General features: G+C 35.5%; 1 protein-coding gene across 1 annotated transcript; it reads left to right on the forward strand.

Moving 5' to 3' along the window:
* Positions 1–4,470: 4,470 nt before the first annotated feature.
* On the forward strand, positions 4,471–10,918 carry LOC145795358 (uncharacterized). The gene is made up of 2 exons (XM_082879498.1): positions 4,471–5,471; positions 7,205–10,918. The coding sequence occupies exons 1-2, from the start codon at positions 5,162–5,164 to the stop codon at positions 7,675–7,677; spliced, it is 783 nt and encodes a 260-aa protein (XP_082735624.1). The 5' UTR covers positions 4,471–5,161; the 3' UTR covers positions 7,678–10,918.
* The last annotated feature ends 8,950 nt before the right edge of the window (positions 10,919–19,868 follow it).

Below are 19,868 nucleotides of genomic sequence, written 5' to 3' on the forward strand. Positions count from 1 at the left end.
CGGCCAGGAATTTGAGCTTGAAAATCCTCAAAGTTCCCAGAGACCCAAAAGAAGTCATCATCGTTAAGATCTTTGTCCGGAGTGTGCTTAATTATCTTCTCTCGGCGGCGGCGAATTCTAAGGTAATATACCCACCCAGCATTCTTTGAACCGATGGAATACTGGTGGAATATTTCGGCTAGGCCGAGATTTAGTCCGGTTTGATGGTTTAATGCGGCTATTCCCATTATGATACGATATGTATTGGTAGACAGTTGGGTGGGGCACAACCTAGTCTGTCTAAGAAATTCGCAGATTAGCGGTTGAACAGGAAACCGTAGTCCGGTTTCTATTATGGATTGAAGGGTAAAAGGGACGAAGCCTTCATTGTCCCAGGGAGTAGCATCTTTCTTGGCCAATACCAGTTGGACATCATCAGGAATCTGGTAGTCCTGCCTAAATTCGGCCATGCCACCAGGGGTTTCGACTAAATATCTATACTTACCCATTTGTTGTATAAATTACGAATAAATTATTTCGGTACAAAAATTTGGCTCAGTAGCTCGGTTGAGCACACGCAGGAGTGCCTGGGCAACCTAAGTCTGCAAGGTAGAAAACAAAGGGGTTAAGCACAGATCGATTGGACCGCGCTACAAATTATAAGCAAGATATACAAATCCTACTTCGGCTTAGTGGGCTGGTTCTACCTCGGCTCTTCAGAATGTTTGTTAGCTCGGTTTTGAGCACATTAGACCGGTTTAACGTCTAGGGGCAGCTTTCTGAGTTCGGTCTAAAAAACTAAGAAAGCTGGTCTAGTCCCAAGGCCTAAAACGGTTACAGTATGAGGAAAATTACTTCGGTTGAGCTCTTAGGGGCGGCTTTCTGAGTTCGGTTTAAGAACTAAGAAAGCCGGCTTGGCCCCAAAATCTTAGCTCGGTTATAGACTGAAGTACCTAGTTCGGTATGAGCAAGCTTGTTCGGTGATCCTATCTTGGCTAGAGTGGGTCAAAAGAAACTACTGTACAAGTTCTAGTCCGGTTATGTTCTGAATCTATTCACATACATGACACAAACAGTATCCAAGTTCGGTCGGGACGTGATTCTGGATCAAAATCGAAATTTTTTCTCTAGGGTATATGACATATACATAGAGTTCTAATGGTTTCTCCATAAAAGTACAAAAGCGAATCAGAAATGGACAAACTGTTTGCAAAAAACATACAGAGCATGGAAAGCAAAGTACGAAAACAAAGAAAGCAAGAAGGATAGGCTTGCTTACCTGTATAAGAGAGAAGCTAGAGATGGAGGCGGTGGCAGCAATGGAGGCACGAACACAGCAAACTCAAAGACTCTGGAAGCAAGGGAGAAGAGAAAGTGAAGAAAAGAAGGTGAAGTGATTCAAGAAAGAGAAAGGTTGTTTTGTGAAAAGGGAGAGAGAAAAAAGGCGGCAAAAAGAGGCGGGAATTGTACGAAATTTCTGCAGGACGGCGTAACAGTTGGCCACGGCTTATCAGAACCTGCCACGTGTCACTGGAATGGGAAGCGTTACAGACGCTATGATTGAAGAGACGTTTTTGACCGGACAAGACGGGGCCCGGAGTAAAATTAGCTCGGCTTGAAAGTTCAAGAGTTTTTAGTTCGGCCGGAAAAGCTTCGAAACGACGCCAGCTCGGTTGTTGGACAGATAATCCCAATCATGCTATGCAGATGGAATTAAGGGGCAATTGAGAGGGTAATTTTTGGGAAAGAATTGGGCCGAGCTCAGAGTTGGGCCCTGCGGCCCAAAGTGTGAAGGAATCGATAAAAAGCCGTAGTGTTACTTCGGCCCATAGAGGTGAGATTACTCCGGCTCAAAGAAGAAATAGTTACTTCGGCCTAAGGAAGAATAAAGCTACTCCGGTCGGAGGCAACTTGGAGTTAGGCCGGTCTCAGAATTAGTCCGGTCGCGATATGTACAGGGAAGGCTGGTTTCGGGATTAGTCCGGTCGTCACATACTATGGTTAGGTCGGTCAGAACTTGTTACTTGGAAGTTTGATCTCAGCACACCAAGGTTGAACAGGGGCAGCCGAAGTAATGAGTTAAAGGAGAAGACCGAGCTAAGGATAGTTCGGCCTTCTCTATGGCTCAGCATAGCCCGTGTTATTTCGGCCGTGTGGAAGTTCGGCTATGGAGAAAACCATCCCACTTGGTTTAAGCAGTGGGGGAGGGTGTAAAAGGATAAGCATTATCCTAAGGAGAATGAATCCTAGGAGGACTCTGCATGGAGGAGTACAAGTCCTACTAGGATTGTGCCACGGGAAACTTATAAAAGCTCACAAGCATCACCTTGGAGGAGGTAATTGAACACAATCTTTCTGAGAACTTAGAGCTTTGTCTATTTGTCAAGTTCTCTGACTTAGGCATCGGAGAGGTTTCCGGCACACACCCGCCGGCTAGCTCACGTTTGTGTTTTCAGGTGACAAAGCGACGTCGTACGGAGGAGCGTGGACTTGGTCAACAGGATTATACGAGGAGAATTATTTCCTCCCCGTACAATATGCTAATCACATTTTTTAAAAGTACGATTTTAAAATATAATGTCCGTTTGTTTTAAAAGACAAATTTAATGAAAATATATCTAGGATTGTTAGATAAATCTATCCTTATAGATCTATACACAAAAGCCTATAAAATAAATAAATTAAATTATTGAAGTAAGACCTGTAATTTATGAAGCATGGGTAATTCGAAAAACATGTCGTACTCGTACTGGGTATTTATCGACGTATGGTACCTCATATGGTATTTCTGCATACGTGTACACGAAACACGTACCCAAATTTTTTCTTCTTAACTTTTGGCGTACCCAGACATACCTATATACCCAAGTCGTACCGTACCTCAGTTGAAACAATATTTTCTTCTACTGCAGAGATAAGACTCCTTTCACTAAACTTCTTTTTTATTTTTAGTTTTATACTTAGCATGTTTTAAAAATTAAACTATGGTTTGTAAATTATTTAATATATTGACATTTAATTTTAATTTATACCTTTACTTTTGGCATTAAATATTAATTGTAGGTTGAATTTTAATAAATTAAACCATTTTATCAATTTTTGCATTACTTTAAATTAAAAATAAATATTTTTTTACAAGCGTACCAAGCCATACTTGTACCTTATTTTTTAAAGATTTTACCATATTAACGTACCCGTATCGTACAGTACTCGTACCCGCACTCATACTTCATAGCCGTAATAAATCTCACAAAACCATAGGACTGAATTGTATTTTTTCTCCAACTAGGGAAAAGCTAGTTTTTTTATTATTTTATTTTGGGCTAATTCAATAATGGATTAAAAATAAGAAAGAATACAAAATGGGCAGACACCATTCTCTTACCCTATGCCCACGGCAACTCATAAAGGGTTGAGGAAGTGTGTTTTGATAGAGGCCTAGTGTAGTGTAGTGACCATCAAACAAGCCTAGTGGCAGACTTTGAACATTCCAAATGAAAGACTTGTGACAATTTGAAATCTAAATAATTTTAGAGGGTTATCTTATTTCATTCCACTACAATCATACAATGAACAGGATGTGAACCATTGCTGGGTGTCGTGCTAGATAGGGCGACTTTAGAGCTTACAGTGGGTCCATGATGTTCTAGTAGTGCAGGTTTATGAAATAATAATGATCAAGTACAGATATAGTTTCTCCCATAATTTTGATTCTTCTAATTTTAGTTGACTAAATTTTAATTCTGAATTTAAATTTAATTTTAATTTAATTCAATTGCTTACAATTATTAATATTTTTTAATAAAAAAATATGCACATAAGTGATATGTGTCATATTTTTTAAGACAAAATTATAAACATGTTGAATTCATTAGGTTAATTTCAACCAATTCCATGATCATTTTCCATCAAAAACTCTAACCACCTTGTTTGGTTTTGATTGGTTTGAAAATTGAACCTTTTGTTTTTCGTATTTCTTTTATTGATTTTTTAATATTTTAAAGTAAATTTTTTTACTTTCTAAATGCACATAACTTAAATGCACCTAAAAAAAAAAATATCTGGGAAAAAATATTTCAAAAATTCAATAAATACACAAGAATATAAAAATATATTGAATTTTTGTATTTGATGAATTTTTTTAAGATTTTCTTCATAAATATTATACTTTTTAAGTGTATCTAGGTTAGATGCATCTAAAAGATAAAAAAAATTCTTAAAATATTAAATTTTTTTGGGACTAAAATCAAACAAAAAAAAAACACACACACACACACACAAAAAAAAAAAAAAAAAAAGCCTCAATTTTCTAAAACCGAACAAGGTTAACAGTGTTATTAATTGAAGCTAATTGATATAAAATTTAAATTAAGCATCAAAATTCAATCAATTAAAATGTGACAGACAAAAATAACACAAAAAATAAAATGTAGAAACTAACAATATAATTTGCCTTTATATATACTAGACTCAACAGTTCGTTATTTTAATAGCACTTTTCTCTTTCTTGTTTTATTTCCCATATGATGATTATTATTCCATATATCAAGTTATACATCCCACTCAGCCTTCATGAAGAAAACTTGGTTAACTGCACTAGTAGTAGTCCTAGTGTCCTTGGCACAGTACTGTTTCTTACCATGTTTGGCTATGAATGATCCCAACTCCACCACTGATCAATCTGCTCTTTCAGCTTTCAAATCCTATATCACTTTCGACCGTCCTCACCACATATTGGCAACTAACTGGTCCTCAGCCACCTCAGTTTGTAACTGAATTGGTGTCCCTTGCGGCAAGCACCACTACAGAGTAGTGGCCTTGAATCTCCCAAACATGGGTATTGGAGGCACCATTCCACCCCACATTGGAAACCTCTTCTATCCTACTTCAACATCACCAGCAACACTTTCCATTGTCATCTTCCCAGTGAGTTGGCTCGATTGCATCGCCTAAAAATGTTGTCGACTTTGGTGTCAACAATTTCAGTGGAGATGTTCCGTCATGGTTTGGAAACTTACCCAAGCTTCAATACTTGCATCTCGCAAACAACAGTTTCACTGGTTTAGTTCCACCTTTCATTGGCAACATATCAACATTAGAGTCCCTCAATTTAAGGTTCAATTTTCTAGAGGGAGGAGTTCCTGAAGAGATCGGTTATCTTCCTAAACTGAAGTGGTTACGCATGCAATTTAATCAATTTTCAGGGTCTATACCGCCAACCATCTTCAACATCTCTTCACTTGAGTTGATTGATTTCGCACATAATATGATGTCTGGTAGTCTTCCGGAGGATTTGTGTGTTTTTCTTCCGAAACTTGAATTTCTCCGTCTTTCTCATAATGAGTTTGATGGCCGAATTCCAACAACTCTGGGTGAATGCAGAGAGCTCCAAATCTTATCATTATCTTACAATAAATTCAGTGGTTTCATTCCAAAGGCAATTGGGAATTTGACTTTGCTTCAGATTTTGTATCTTGGTGACAACTTTAAAGGTATGATTTAGTCTCACTTTTTATTATGATTAATGTTTGAGAGGACTAAAAAAGAAGCACGAGGGGAAGCACTAATGAGGTGGCTCCCCTTATGTGATTTTTTTTGTTTTGTTTTGTTTTTTGTTTTACATTTTCCAGCTCATTAGAGCTGTTAATGGTGTGTTTTTTAGTGGTATCAATCATTTCTGTTTTATTATTATTCAATTTAGTTCGTGTTTGATATATATTCAAAGTAAGAAGATTTGGAAATTTTCAAAATATAAATCTTTGTTCTTTTGTTTTTTTTTTTTGGTGTATACCATATTCACTATTATGACCCTTTTCTCATTATGGTATTCTCATTATGGTATTGGTTATATTTTAATTATAACTGATTGTGGTATTAATTATGATCTCTTATAGTTTTATTTTGTTAATAATTGAAAAGATATTTAATTATACCTCACGTGGTATTTAGTTATAATCCTTACTTATGGCTTGATTATAACTTTTTTGTAATATATTGGTTATGACTTATTGTCATTAGGAAAATGATATACAAACCCATTTTTTAAATCCATTTTCTAGACCCAATGATATGTAAGTGATATGATTAGTTGATGATTGAGAAGACATGAGAGAGTGTGTTACCTTAGATATCGTAATTAATTGCCATATCATTGGACTTGAAAATTGAATCTAATTTTTAGACTTGTATAGCAATGCCTTTGTCGTTATTATTTTAATTACTACCGATGAAATATTTGATTATGTCATGTTTGGTCATAAGTTATTGTATTTTTTGTATTTACAATTTAAAAGTGATTTATTTATGTCATGTTTGGTGATAAGACTTGTTTGATTTTTTTTTTCTTTATGAAATACTTCTCCCAAAACGCTTGTTATATACTGAGAATTAGTTAATAATTCAAAACGTTTGTCTGTTGAACCCTCAATCCCTTCTCCATTTCAAGGATCTAAGTGTTGTTTCAATAAATACTTCTTTCACAACACTTATATAAAAAATTATCTTTAATTAATAATTTACCAAAATTAACTCAATTAATTATTTTTTTTTTTTTTTTTTTTTTTTTTTTTTTTTACATTAATGCCATGAGGATGACATCTACCAGATTTTGTTGGTGTCATGAGCTCTACTACTCATATATATTATTAGCACAATAACAACACTAAAGATGATAAACAAAATATTGTAGATATATATAATTATCATAGAATTATTGATTTGGAAAACCCTAGGAGTATGTTTGGATATTAAATTTGTGAAAAGATTAATGGATGAAAAAGAAAGGAAGGAAAAAATGGATGAAACAAAAGCTAATTTTTTTTTTAACAAATCCGTTCCCCGATTTCTTATTACAATTTTTGATTGATTGAAATAATAAAATCCAAAATTTTATGTGACGTCAATTCAATACAATTAAATTTCTTTCAATACAATTAAATTTCTTTTTATCTTTTGGTTGCCTTAGAAAAATAAAAAGAAAATGGATTTTATTTTCAATTTTATTTTTTTATTTTTTTGTGGCTTTGGTTATCCATAAAAATTGAAGAAGTACAAGTAATTTTTTTTTTTAACAAATTCAAAATTCAAAAATAGTATTAAAAAAGGATTACCAAAATTTGAGCACAAGGAGTATATGCACATCATTTGCCTATCCAAAAGTGCAACCTACATGTCTGCGTGCCCATTTGAAAGTAGCTTTATTTTAATGTATATACGGTTCTGATAGGTACCTCGAGTTTGGAGGCTCGAATTTGGCTCGAATTCAGAGAAGAAGAAGAAGAAAAAGAAGAGAAGGAGGAAAGAGGAGGAGGAAGGAGGAAGACTGGAGGGGGCATAATCACAGGGGGAGGAGGAGGTGGAGGCGGGGCCGGAGGCGACAGCGGTGGTGCCGCGACGATCGCTAGTGCTGCGACGATCGGCGGCGGTGAGGCGACGGCGGTGGTGCTGCGACGATCTCCTCTCCTCCTCTCTCTTTCTCCCTCTCTCCTCTTCTTTCTCTTCTCCTCTCTTATTCCTCTGCTCTTCCTGTGTTCAACGAAAAAGAAGAAGAAAAGAAAGAAAGAAAAGGAAGAGAAAGAAAAGGCAGAGAAAGAAAAAAAAAATCGAAACCCAAAACGACGTCGTCGTTTTGGGTTTCGAGCCGAATTCGAGCCACCGAATTCGAGCTACGAGTCATTTTCCAATGTATATATATGTTGATACTACACAACACTTTTTATTTATTTATTCATTTTATTCATTTATTTTTTAATTAGCAAAATAAAACTTTATTCGTGAAAAAAGCAATATACAATTGAAAAACTTACATCAATAAAGCAAGGAAGTGCACTGAGCATCATAGCTAAACTCAACAATCCCAACTAGGTTGGCACCGGAGAGGTAACTCAATCATATGCTAACACTTAACCCAAAATCGGTGAGAGTCCAATAAAAAACATCTAATAAAACCAAAGAAAAATAGAACACCACCATGGTAAATTAATCCCCAAAACTTCAATTACACACCCAAGGCCAAAAACAGCTCTGCATCAGCATCAGCAGCAACACTTTTGTTCAACACCTTGCTACACACAATAGCATACCTGTTGCAGATTAGAAACTATATGTCATGTATTGAGTACTTCAACTCTTTCAAATTTGACTTTGCCTACAGAGTAACTCTGGTCTTCACCAACTCTACCAATTTAGCAAAATCTGGCTTTGCCTCATTAAACAAACACTTATTCTTGAGTTTCCACACTGACCACATCAATGCTAATGGAACTACCTTCCAAATTTCCTTCACCTGTTTTTTACATTTTATACCTGACCACCAATGCAAAAGTACCTCCATAGAACCTGGCATAACACAATTCAAGTTCCACCATTTCACAATAACACTCTTGGTAGGTACAATTTGCAAATTATTTATTATTCTTGCCGGTGAAATTCCATAAGAACTAGGTAGTCTACATAGTATGGAGATGTTATCTATGGACTCTGCCAATCTCATTGGTCTCATACCATCTTCTATCTGTAATATCTCTTCATTGATGGAGCTTAATCTACACAACAATAATTTATTTGGTAGTTTGCCAAGGGATATGTGCTCGCGTCATTCCTCGCTCCAAATTATGTATCTTGAGATAAATAAATTGACAGGAAACATTCCAAGAGCAATTGGCAACTATACCTTGCTCTCAGTATTTCGTATTAAAGAAAATAACTTGATAGGCAACACATCCATCTCTCAAACTTTAGTTGCTGACTTTGGGAAGGGAATGGACACTAATCTTTATCACATTGAAAGAAATAGTTAAAATATTTAATTTATATTTCATTTATATGGTCCTCACCTTTTTATTTTCCCTTTTCAAATCCTTACCTCAATCCATGATTCAAACATAGTACAAATGTCTTCAAAAGCTTTTCTAATTTCTTCAAATTATAAGAATAAAGTTAGGTTGTTTATAGCAACACATCATATGATTTCAAAGATACATCATATGCCTTGCAAACTTGTATGCTTTATTAACAACTCATTTGGGCAACGTATATAATTATCTAACCCCAAGTCCAAATGAAACCTTTTCTTCATTCATAGCATAGGTCAACCATTCATACTACAAGTCCCATCTCTCATACCATCTCCAAACTAACATAAGATAGCAAAAAATAAAAAATATGATAGAGGATGTTAGAATGGTTGAAAGAAAAAGAAAACTGTATATCTGTGTCTATTGAATTGATTGAATACAATAGGAAAGCCTGCATTTATAGGTTGAATACAAACTTAGATAAGTATAAAAGGAGATAGAGATAGAGATAGAGAGAGATAGAGATACAAGGAGATAAAGAAAAATCTAAATCTAATATATACATTAACAGCCCCCCTCAAACTCAAGGCGGTTAAGCATCAACCAACTTGAGTTTGGAAACTAGATCACTGAAACGACTAAGGAGATGAGCCTTGGTGAAAATATTAGCAGGTTGATCAGCAGGAGAAATAGGAAAAAAATGAACAATGCCACGTGTAACATGCTGTCGAATGAAATAACAATCAATTTCAATATGTTTGGTGCGATCATGGAAGACGTCATTGTGAGCAATTTGAATGGCACTCTGATTGTCATAATAGAGAGAGGTGGCACTAGGAGAAGAAACACCCATATCAGAAAGGAGCCAGCGAAGCCATAAAAGTTCCTAAGTAGTGTCAGCAAGAGCACGATAATCAGCCTCAGTACTAGAACGAGCAACAAGAGTTTGCTATTTGCTACGCCAGGCAATAAGAGAGTCACCCAAGAAGAAACAGAATCCTGTAGTAGAACGGCGATCAGTTGGATCCCCTGCCTAATCTACATCAGAAAATGTGTGTAACTGTAGAGATGAGTGTGTTGAGTAGTGAAGACCATGAAACATAGTTCCTTTGAGATAGCGCAAAATGCGAACCAGAGCATCATAGTGCAGAGAGCGAGGAGCAGCCATGAACTGACTGACAATGTGAATAACATAGGCAATGTCTGGACGAGTAACTGTGAGATAAACAAGACTGCCAACTAGCTGACGATATAAGGTAGCATTAGACAACAAGTGACCATCAAGAGGTGTGAGACGAGTATGAGGATCAACTAGGATAGGAGTAGTCTTGCAATCGGTAAGACTAGCATGGACCAAGAGATCAGAGGTATACTTGGCCTGGGTGAGAAAGTAACCAGAAAAATCATGAGAAATTTACAAGGGAGGAAGTAACTAAGCAAACCTAAATCTTTCATCTCAAATTGGCGACTGAGAAACTGTTTGAGACTAGAGATACCCACTGTGTCATCCCCGGGGATGATCATATCATCAACATAGAGAAGAAGAAGAAGAATAACACCACGCCTCTGTCTTGCGTATAAACAAAGCAGAATCATAAACACTGGAAGAGAATCTAAAGTCACTAATGGTAGAACTGATCCTGTCAAACTAGGCACGGGGAGCTTGTTTCAAAACATACAAAGCATGGAAAAGTTTACAGACCTTAGTCGATGGAACTAAGGAACCAGGAGGAGGCTACAGATAAACTTCTTCAGTGAGATCGCCATTGAGAAAGGCGTTCTTGACATCCATCTGACAAAGACTCCAATGGTGAGTAGCAGCAGTGGCAAGTAAGCTACGAACTGAGGTAAGACAAGAAACAAGAGCAAATGTTTCCTCGTAATCAATCCTATATTCTTGAGTAAACCCCCGAGCAACAAGACGAGCTTTGTAATGCTCAATGGAACCATCAGAGTGGGTTTTGATCTTGTAAACCCATTTGCAATTAACAACACTCTTGTCAGGTGGAAGGTCAACTACATCCCAGGTACGAGCTTTATCTATAGATTGCAGTTCATCACTTATAGTTTGCTGCCAAAGAGGGTTAGACAAAGCCTCTCGATAGGAAGTAGGTTCATGAGAAGAAAAAACAGTGGAACCAACAATAAAATCACGAAGAAGTATAGAATGACGAAGAGGTATCTCTAGTGTAGAAGATGATGTAGTAGAATCAAGGGATGTATGAGACTCACTGAGAGGTGGAGCAGGAACAGAAACAGGAGCAGGAGCAGGAGCAGGTATAGAAGCCGGCTCAAGATCAAGGAGTGGAGCAGTAGGACCAGGAGACGGAGCAGAATCCTCAGGATGGGTCAGAGTCATCATGTCAGAAATAGTGTCTGTATCAAGCTTATCAAATAGAAGAGAGGGATCTATAAAGAATGGTGTAGTGAGAGGAGTGGACAAATGAAACTTAGATATAGAGGATAACATTTTGTGTTCCTAAAATACTATATGACGAGGGACTCAAAGACGACAAGAAAGAGGATCCCGATAACGATAACTTTTATGTTCAATCCCATATCCCAAAAAGCAACACAAACGGAAGCAAGGTTCTAATTTAGTATGCTCATGTGGTTGAAGAAGAACAAAACAAGCACATCCAAATACACGAAGACTAGTATAGGCAGGAGGTGTGCCATACAAACGCTCATATGCGGTTTGATTATTGATGGTAGGGGAAGCAACACGGTTGATAGTATAGACTGCTGTGAGAGCAGCTTCTCCCTAAAAACGTTCAGTACAAGAAGAAGAGATTAAAAGAGCACGAACAGTGTCGAGGATATGGCAATGTTTGCGCTCAGCACGGCCATTTTGTTGGGAGGTACTAGGACAAGAATAATGAGAAGGCGTACCATTTTGACGAAGAAATTTCAAAAAATAAGTTTCTTTGTATTCCTGAGCATTATCAGCGCGAAAAATTTTGATGGTGGAGGAAAACTGAGTTTTGATCATGTGAGAAAAATCATAGTATATTTGGTATAACTCTGAGCAAGATTCCATAAGAAATAACCAAGTAAAACGAGTGAAATCATTGACAAATATAACAAAGTATTTAGATTCATGAGACATAGAGGTACTAGTAATAAATAGCAAGTCAGGCTATTTCGCAAGTTGAGAAGATAGACAGTCTACTTTAACATTTGGAACATCACCTAACTGACCACTTGAAACGAGAGAGCGTAAATGACCAAAAAACACATGACCTAACCGAGAATGCCATAAAGCAAGAGGAGAACTAATAGTAGCAGAAGCAGCAGTCTCAACATTAGAAGGACTAAAGGAGGGAATCCGAAGGTGGATAAGCTCATATAGACGTTCATGTCGACGACCTATCCCAAGGGCATGTCTCGTCTTCGAATCCTGCACAACACAACCAATTGGAAAAAATAGAATAGTAAGGCCAAGATCACAGAGTTGACCAATAGAGATAAGATTAAGGGTAAGATTAGGGATCAGATAAGTGTGAAAAAGAGAGACATTAGAGGTAGAAATATGACCGGCACAACTAACATGCATTTGAGAACCATTAGCAGTATGAATGCTGGGTAAATTAGAAGGACATGTAGTGGAAGAAAACAGTGTAGGGTCAGAGGTCATATGGTTGCAACAAGCGGAATCAAAATACCAAGAAGAGGTACCTGGAGTAACTGAGAGGAGAGTAGAGAGTGTACCAGAGGTAGAAATAACCTTTTTGACAATAGCTTTAATGTCCTGAAGAATATAGGGTGATGACGGGGCAACAACGGATGAGGAACTAGAGACAACTATAGTAGATGCAAAATGTGCTGAAGACTAATCTTAGCTGTATATTGTGGAGGGTCCAGAATAGCGACCGTGCTGAGGATAACTGTCTAAATGAGCCATGAGATGATTAAATAATGAATTCCAAAGGAGAACCAGTGATGGCCGAGTAGAACTGGACAAAACAGAGTGCACTAGTGAATCCGGAAGGTCGAAAATAGCTGAAAAAAGGGTCTGGAGTGCAGAGATAACGTCAGCAGGGGTTGGATGACGTCAGCAGGTGTGCAGCTCACGTTAGCAGGAATTGCGCGGCCCAAAATAGCAGCAGACGCACGGCACACATTAGCAGGAGGATACGTGGCGCACGATAGCAGCAGACGTGTGCAACGTACTGTAGTGATAACGCTGATGCCTTTAGGGTTGACGTCAGCGACAACTGTAGCAAAGGGACGCGCGCGTAAAAGATGTATGGCATGTGATCGTGTGGCAATCGGCGTGTGGAAGCACGTTCAGATGTTTGTGGCGTCGTAAATGACGCACCTATAAAGAAGTGACACGTGAGAGCGTGTGTAGCTTTCCTTTGAGGCATGGTTGGTGGCTTTAGAATCGTTTGGAAGAAACGAAGATGATGGTTGTCACAGGTTTGTGTTTACGGCTAATGGAATCGTCTGAAAATAACGATGAAGCAATACTGGAACAAAGATAATAAAGTATATGGGTGATGGAATGAATGTTGTAGTGCCACTGTGTACGGGGACTAAGCACAAAAAAAGGCTATAGGTGTAGAACCTTATGCTCTGATACCATGTTAGAATGGTTGAAAGAAAAGGAAAACTGTATATCTGTGTATATTGAATTGATTGAATACGATAAGAAAGCCTGTATTTATAGGCTGAACACAAACTTAGATAAGTATAGAAGGAGATAGAGATAGAGAGAGCTAGAGAGACAAGGAAATATAGATAAATCTAAATCTAATATATACATTAACAAAGGAAAATAAAATAAATAATGCAATCCCATCATCTCATAAAAGTATGCCTAATTTAAACACACAAATAGAATAGCACTATAATTATGAGTAAATCAAACTAAACTAAACTATGTCTTGTGTCCCAATCAATTGAGATCAGCTATATGATTTTTTTTCTCCATTATGCTCTATCAAGTGTTATATATATACTCAAATAATTTAAACAAATTCCTATATATTTTTTTTACTATTCTTATTCCATGTCGGTTTAGTTTTTTTCCCTTCCTGACATTTTCATTTATGGTGATCAACTCTTTTTCCATCCTACAGTTAACTAAATCCTAATTCTCTTAATCTATACTATATATTAAGCAAAATTCATTTTTTGTCTAAAAGACTCTGCAAGTTTCAAGACATTAATATAAAAATCCCTGAGATATTTATATGTGATTATGATTAAATTTTAAATAATTTATAATAATTTCGATCAAACAATCAATAACAAATCGGCATAATGATTTAACGTGGAAAAAATAAAAATTGGACTCCTTCAATTGTGATAAAAAAAAAATCACGGGCCAAAGCCATAAAATAATCTACTACGAAGATAAAAAGAAATTACATACGAGAACTCTCAATTATGAGTAATTTTTGTATGCGGATAGGGTATATGTCATGTGGTATCTTTTATTATTATGATTGGCTTTAACAGTAGGATCTACTACATTAATGTTGGGTGTTTGGGGAACATTAGAGGGCATATACATTTGTGATTGGTGGAAGGTGGTGTCACGTGGTACACTTTATTGGCATACAAAAATTTATCCTCAATTACCTAGCGAATCGATCCATGCCCGAATTGAATCAAACCCGATGTGCCTCTTCCACCACCGTCTTCACCTCGAAATTGCTTTGCCCAACGTTGAATCCACAACACCGATGTTGAATCCATGACGATGAGCCACTCCGGAATCCACCAAAACTTCAGGCCCAAGTTTCCTAGAATCCACCGATGAACACCTCTCTCTTTTTGTGAATGAAGGAACAAAAACAATCCTTAATGTTTGTCAATATGTAATTCATTGATCAATCGATCATTCATATATAAACACCCTCCAATATAGAACACTTTGTTTTTACTCATCTTTGAAAATCTGGACGGGTTGAATCCTAAAATAGCAAATAGTGCACTTTATACTAAATAGAGCCACAAAGATCGCTTGAGCGCTCACTTTACCGCTTGAACGGTGTGACTAAAGGCAGTGCTCACTTATAAGCTAACCACTCGAGCGCAACATCTACCACTCGAGCGGCAAAATATGTTTCCTAAAAGTTCAGAATACGGGCAAAGATACTAAATGAACTACTTCACCACTCAAGTGCACAAAAGACTGCTTGAGCGGTTAATCAACTCTGACTTTTTTCTTGGCATCTAAACTCTCAAATCAAGATACGAAATGTCAATACAAGCTTCTTTACACAGGCACAACTTGAGTTGGATTCACATTTAAACTCTCATAACTCACAGATACAATAGAGCGAATAAAAATACAACTGAATGAAATTTTGTCCAACGAGATTGCCAACTACAAAGATCTAACAGATGATAAACAAAATATGGTAGATAAATATGATTATCGTAGAACTATTGATTTGGAAAATACTAGGAGTATATTTAGATCTTAAATTTGTGAAAAGATTAATGAATGAAAAGAAAGTAAAAAAAAAAAATGGATGAAACAAAAGCTTTATTTTTTTTTAACAAACCCCTTCCCCCGATTCCTTATTACAATTTTTGATGGGTTTTTTTATTGATAAATTCCATTTAGAGGTGTTCTAATCTAATAAGTTCATCAAAGAAAATTGTAACCAAATTAGTCCCATGTATTTATAATTTTATTCCATGAGGTCATTTTTTTCTGATTTACATTGTTTGTTTTACTATTATACCTTTATGTCTATTGTTGATATGTCTTATATAGAAAAATGATATACACATTTTCTTTTTGTTATTACCTCTATTTTGGTAGTTACCATTATTCATGTTGTTCTTTTTGATCCGTTTCATTCACATTTATGGCATTGTTTCATTATGCTAGGGTTTTGAAACTATCTATTTGGTAGAGTTTAGAAACTCTAGTTTACACATGGTGGTGAATTATTATTATGTTCCTCCATTGTTGCGGTGAAGCTTTGTGTTCCTTTATTGTCATTTTGTGTTCGAAATTCTGTATTCGTCCATTGTTATTCTGTGTTTGAAACTCTATGTTTCTCCATTGTTGTAAGTCGAAACTCTGTTTATGTCTAGTCAATTTTGTTACAAACATATTCTTCAAATGTGGGTTTAGATTGGTGGAATAGTGAAATTGCATAAATATATAATGATAAAGATGATGTGGGTGATATTTTTTGTTTTTAGAGTGATTTGAGTTTTTTTTAGATTTCTAATTATATTGTTGCCATTGTTTCTATTTTGTTGTCGATCAGTGTGAATGTTCACATTTTACATTGTTTGAAAGTCTGAGAAATAAATGTTGAAATATAGATATGGACATAATTATATATTTTGCAAGATGTGAATGTTTACATATTATTGGTTATTTATTGCTATACTTGTTGTTTGAACAATCATTTTTGTTACCATTAAACAATTGAAATAGTCTTTTTTTTTTTTTCTTTCAATTTTGTTTCATGTTGTAGTGTGAATGTTCACATTAGTATGAATTTAGTTTTTCTAAGGTTAGTTGTATGTTAATTTTAAATTGTGAACATTTACATTGTATTTTGGTATGAGTTTTTTTATATTGAAATTTTTTTGAAAGTTAGTTGTATTTTGTTATTTTCTGTACTATGTTTGTTGGTTGAACAATCATTTTTGTTACCATTGAACAATCGAAATAGTTGATTTTCACTTTTTTCAATTTTATTTTATATTTTCACATTGCAATGTAAATGTTACATTGGTATAAGTTTATTTTTTTTTAAACTAGTTGTATATTAATTGTAAATTGTGAACATTCACATTGTACTTTAGTATGTGTTTTGTTTTTTCAAAAGTTAGTTGTATGTTTGTTATTTAATGTGAACATTCACATTGTATTTTGATTTTCATTTAGATTTTTTGTTCTATTATTTTTAAAATTTTCAAATTATAGAAATGTTCAAAAATCATAATTTGATATTTTCTCTATGGAATGCGGGAGAGATTTTCTCCTTAGAATAAGGGACAAATTTTCTCCATGAAATAAGGGAAAGATTTTCTCTTTAGAATGAGGGACAGATTTTCTCCATAAAATGAGAGACTATTGTTATGTATTAGTTTCAAAATAGAAACATGTGCAAAAAAATTATAAATGATGATTTGGACAAATTACATTAAACAGGACTTGATAGAATACTAAAAAAAAATATGTGTTCGATGGAATAAAATATTTAAAAAAAAAGATTTATCAAAAAATGACCCTTTTTTTGATTGATTGAAACAATGAACTCTAAAATCTTTTGTGACGTCAATTCAATTCAATTCAATTTTTTTTAATCTTTTGGTTGCCTTAGAAAAATAAAAAGAAAATGGATTTTATTTATTTTTTTGTGGGTTTGGTTATCCATAAAAATTGAGGAAGTATAACTAATTATTTTTCTTTATTTTAAGAAATTCAAGACTCAAAAATAGTATTAAAAAAGGATTACCAAAATTTGAGCACTAGGAGTATATGTACATCATTTACCTATCTAAAAGTGCAACCGCTTGCCCATTTGAAAAGTAGCTTTATTTTGATTTATATATGTTGATACTGCACGACACTTTGTAGGTACAATTCGTAAATTATTTATTATTGTTGCAAGTGAAATTCCACAAGAACTGGGCAGTCTAGATAGTTTAGAGTTCTTAGCTATAGAATCTGCCAACCTCACTGGTCTCATACCATCTTCTATATATGTTAGTAATGGGCGCCCATGTGGCATGACCATTAAATTTGATTTTGAATCCTTATCCAAATAGGTTTTGATTTTGAAATCAAACCTATTTAGGATAACCACTCTTGAAACAGACATTATCAGTTTGAACTGATATAGATAGATATAATATATATTAGATATTATCTGTATCTTAACTGATATGGATAGATATTATAATATATTAAATATTTGTTATATGGTTATGGGTAATCCAAGAGAAACAACGTTGAGTCTGTTTTCTACCCATAAACTGACTCTCTCCCAAGATACAACGATCAAGTCAATTGCACTGTGGTTTGTGTGGGTGATATTCACCATTGTAATATCACCCCACTGCTGGGATTGATTTATCAGACTCTGGAAGCACGTGATTTATCCACGAGGTTCTATCATCGAAAGGTATGATATGATTATTTTATCCGCTGCATAATTGTTTTTTGTTTTTATTTACATTGGTATCAGAGCCATTGATGGATATTTTCGTGTTTCTATTTTTACATGCGTATATATACATGTATATGCATGAATATTAATGGAGGAGGAAGATGAAGTGCACGGTTTTCTTTTTTGCATTTTAACTCCATTTAGATTGAAAGAGTGATATACCTCAATTTTATGTTGCTTAAATGTTATTTTTTATGCCATAAATGTTTTTATTGTGAAAAATGGAGTCCGTCAGTACAAAAATCGGACCGGAAAACACCCGGGAAGACGGCGCGTGTGATTCACGCGCTGTATGACGCCGAGCAGCAGCCCCACGCGCCACCACGCGCCTCCACGCGCTGAGCGCGTTAGGCACGCGCCCCCCACGCGCCACACGCGCGATCTGTCAGCTTCCTTCCACACGCGCGCGTTAGCCGCGCCGCTTCCAGCCGCGCCACGTGTGCGACACACGCGCGCCATGCGCCGCGCCGCGCCGACTCGCGCCGAGTTGCGCTGAGCCGCGAGCCGAGCCGTTTTTCCCCCTGGCTTGGCTCTAAGGCTCTGTTTGTTTGTTTTTTAATTCTGAATTGCGTTAATTGGCCATAATTTATTCGTTATAGCTTTGTTTTAAGCATGGTTGGTACCCTTAGACTCAGAATTAATTTTTCTACATTCTGTAAAATTTTGAAAATTTTACGAAAATAAAAAATATTTATTCTGTGTTAATAATTCATTTTTTATGCTTTAAAATGATGCTGGTATTGCATAAATAATTTTATGGGGTTGAAATTTTTATTGTGGACTTCTGAAATGTTTTAATATCTACTGGTAATATTGTCTCATTTTATCAGTTTCTGGATTTTTTATTTCTAATTTTATGTGTATTTATTAGTCATTTAAAATTCCAGAATATTTCAGAAAAATTTCAGAATACTTCAGAACAATGTACACTTTAATTATGGCATAATCTGAATATTGAATACAGCATATTTTTTTGGATTTGTAATATGTTGAAATTAGAAGAGCATGATTATTTATTTATTTATTAGAATTCCATTATTAAATAAATATAGCATGAGTTATTTGTAGATTTACATTAAAATGCTATTGTATGGAATTTATCATGCTTTGTATATGCCATAGTCAGTGGGAGGTTATTCGGTTGAGAGAAATCTTTGTAGATTAACTCCCGAAAACCAATATTTTGCGCATAAATTAAACTAAATTTTGGATAATTGTCACTTGTGGCGCAAGAGATGATTACGAGCATAGCGGATTTTCGATCTTGCGACTTGTGTAATATTGTCACTATTTAATTTAGATTTTTGCGGCAAAATTATATTATGCTAATCAAATTAATCCCAATGCGAATTTCTCTCTAAATTGATTTAGCTTATGAAAGTTAATTTGGTTGACCTAAACTTAGTAGAGATGTTCAAATGTGAACAAACTAATCCCATTCTTTAGATGAGCAAAAGTCTTGGAGACTTTAGGTCAAACCTTAATTGAGCCAAAGTAAGGAAACATGACTCAAAGTCGCCGTGTTTTTGTTGCCTTGTTTGGCACAATAAAAACTAATGTGTGCGCTATAGTTAGCGGCACGCTACATAGTTTTGGTTGGCGAGTTTTGGAGTTATGAAATTAGTAAGCCCTCAATAGATCTGTATATGATCTTGACTAATGAGCTGCGCGGATTGACTTTGTAATTTGACTTGTAAATAATGTTACATCATTGGATGAAGTAACATTCAAGAGTCACGTCATCCAAGAAATGCGAGCTTAAATAAATTAGTCATTAAGTGTAAGACGGGTAGCCAGTACGAGCAGTGTTTTGCTCTCTATCCAATTATTGGGAGTGGATTGAGCGAAATTTCATGCACTATAATAGTGTGCGTTGAAATATCACGTGAAGTTAAAAGATTAGCGCTTAGAAGCTGCAAAATCTATTAACACTGAG

This window comes from Camellia sinensis, chromosome 7 (genome assembly GCF_055761805.1).
Source record: "Camellia sinensis isolate YWXY chromosome 7, ASM5576180v1, whole genome shotgun sequence".
Lineage (NCBI taxonomy): Eukaryota > Viridiplantae > Streptophyta > Magnoliopsida > Ericales > Theaceae > Camellia > Camellia sinensis.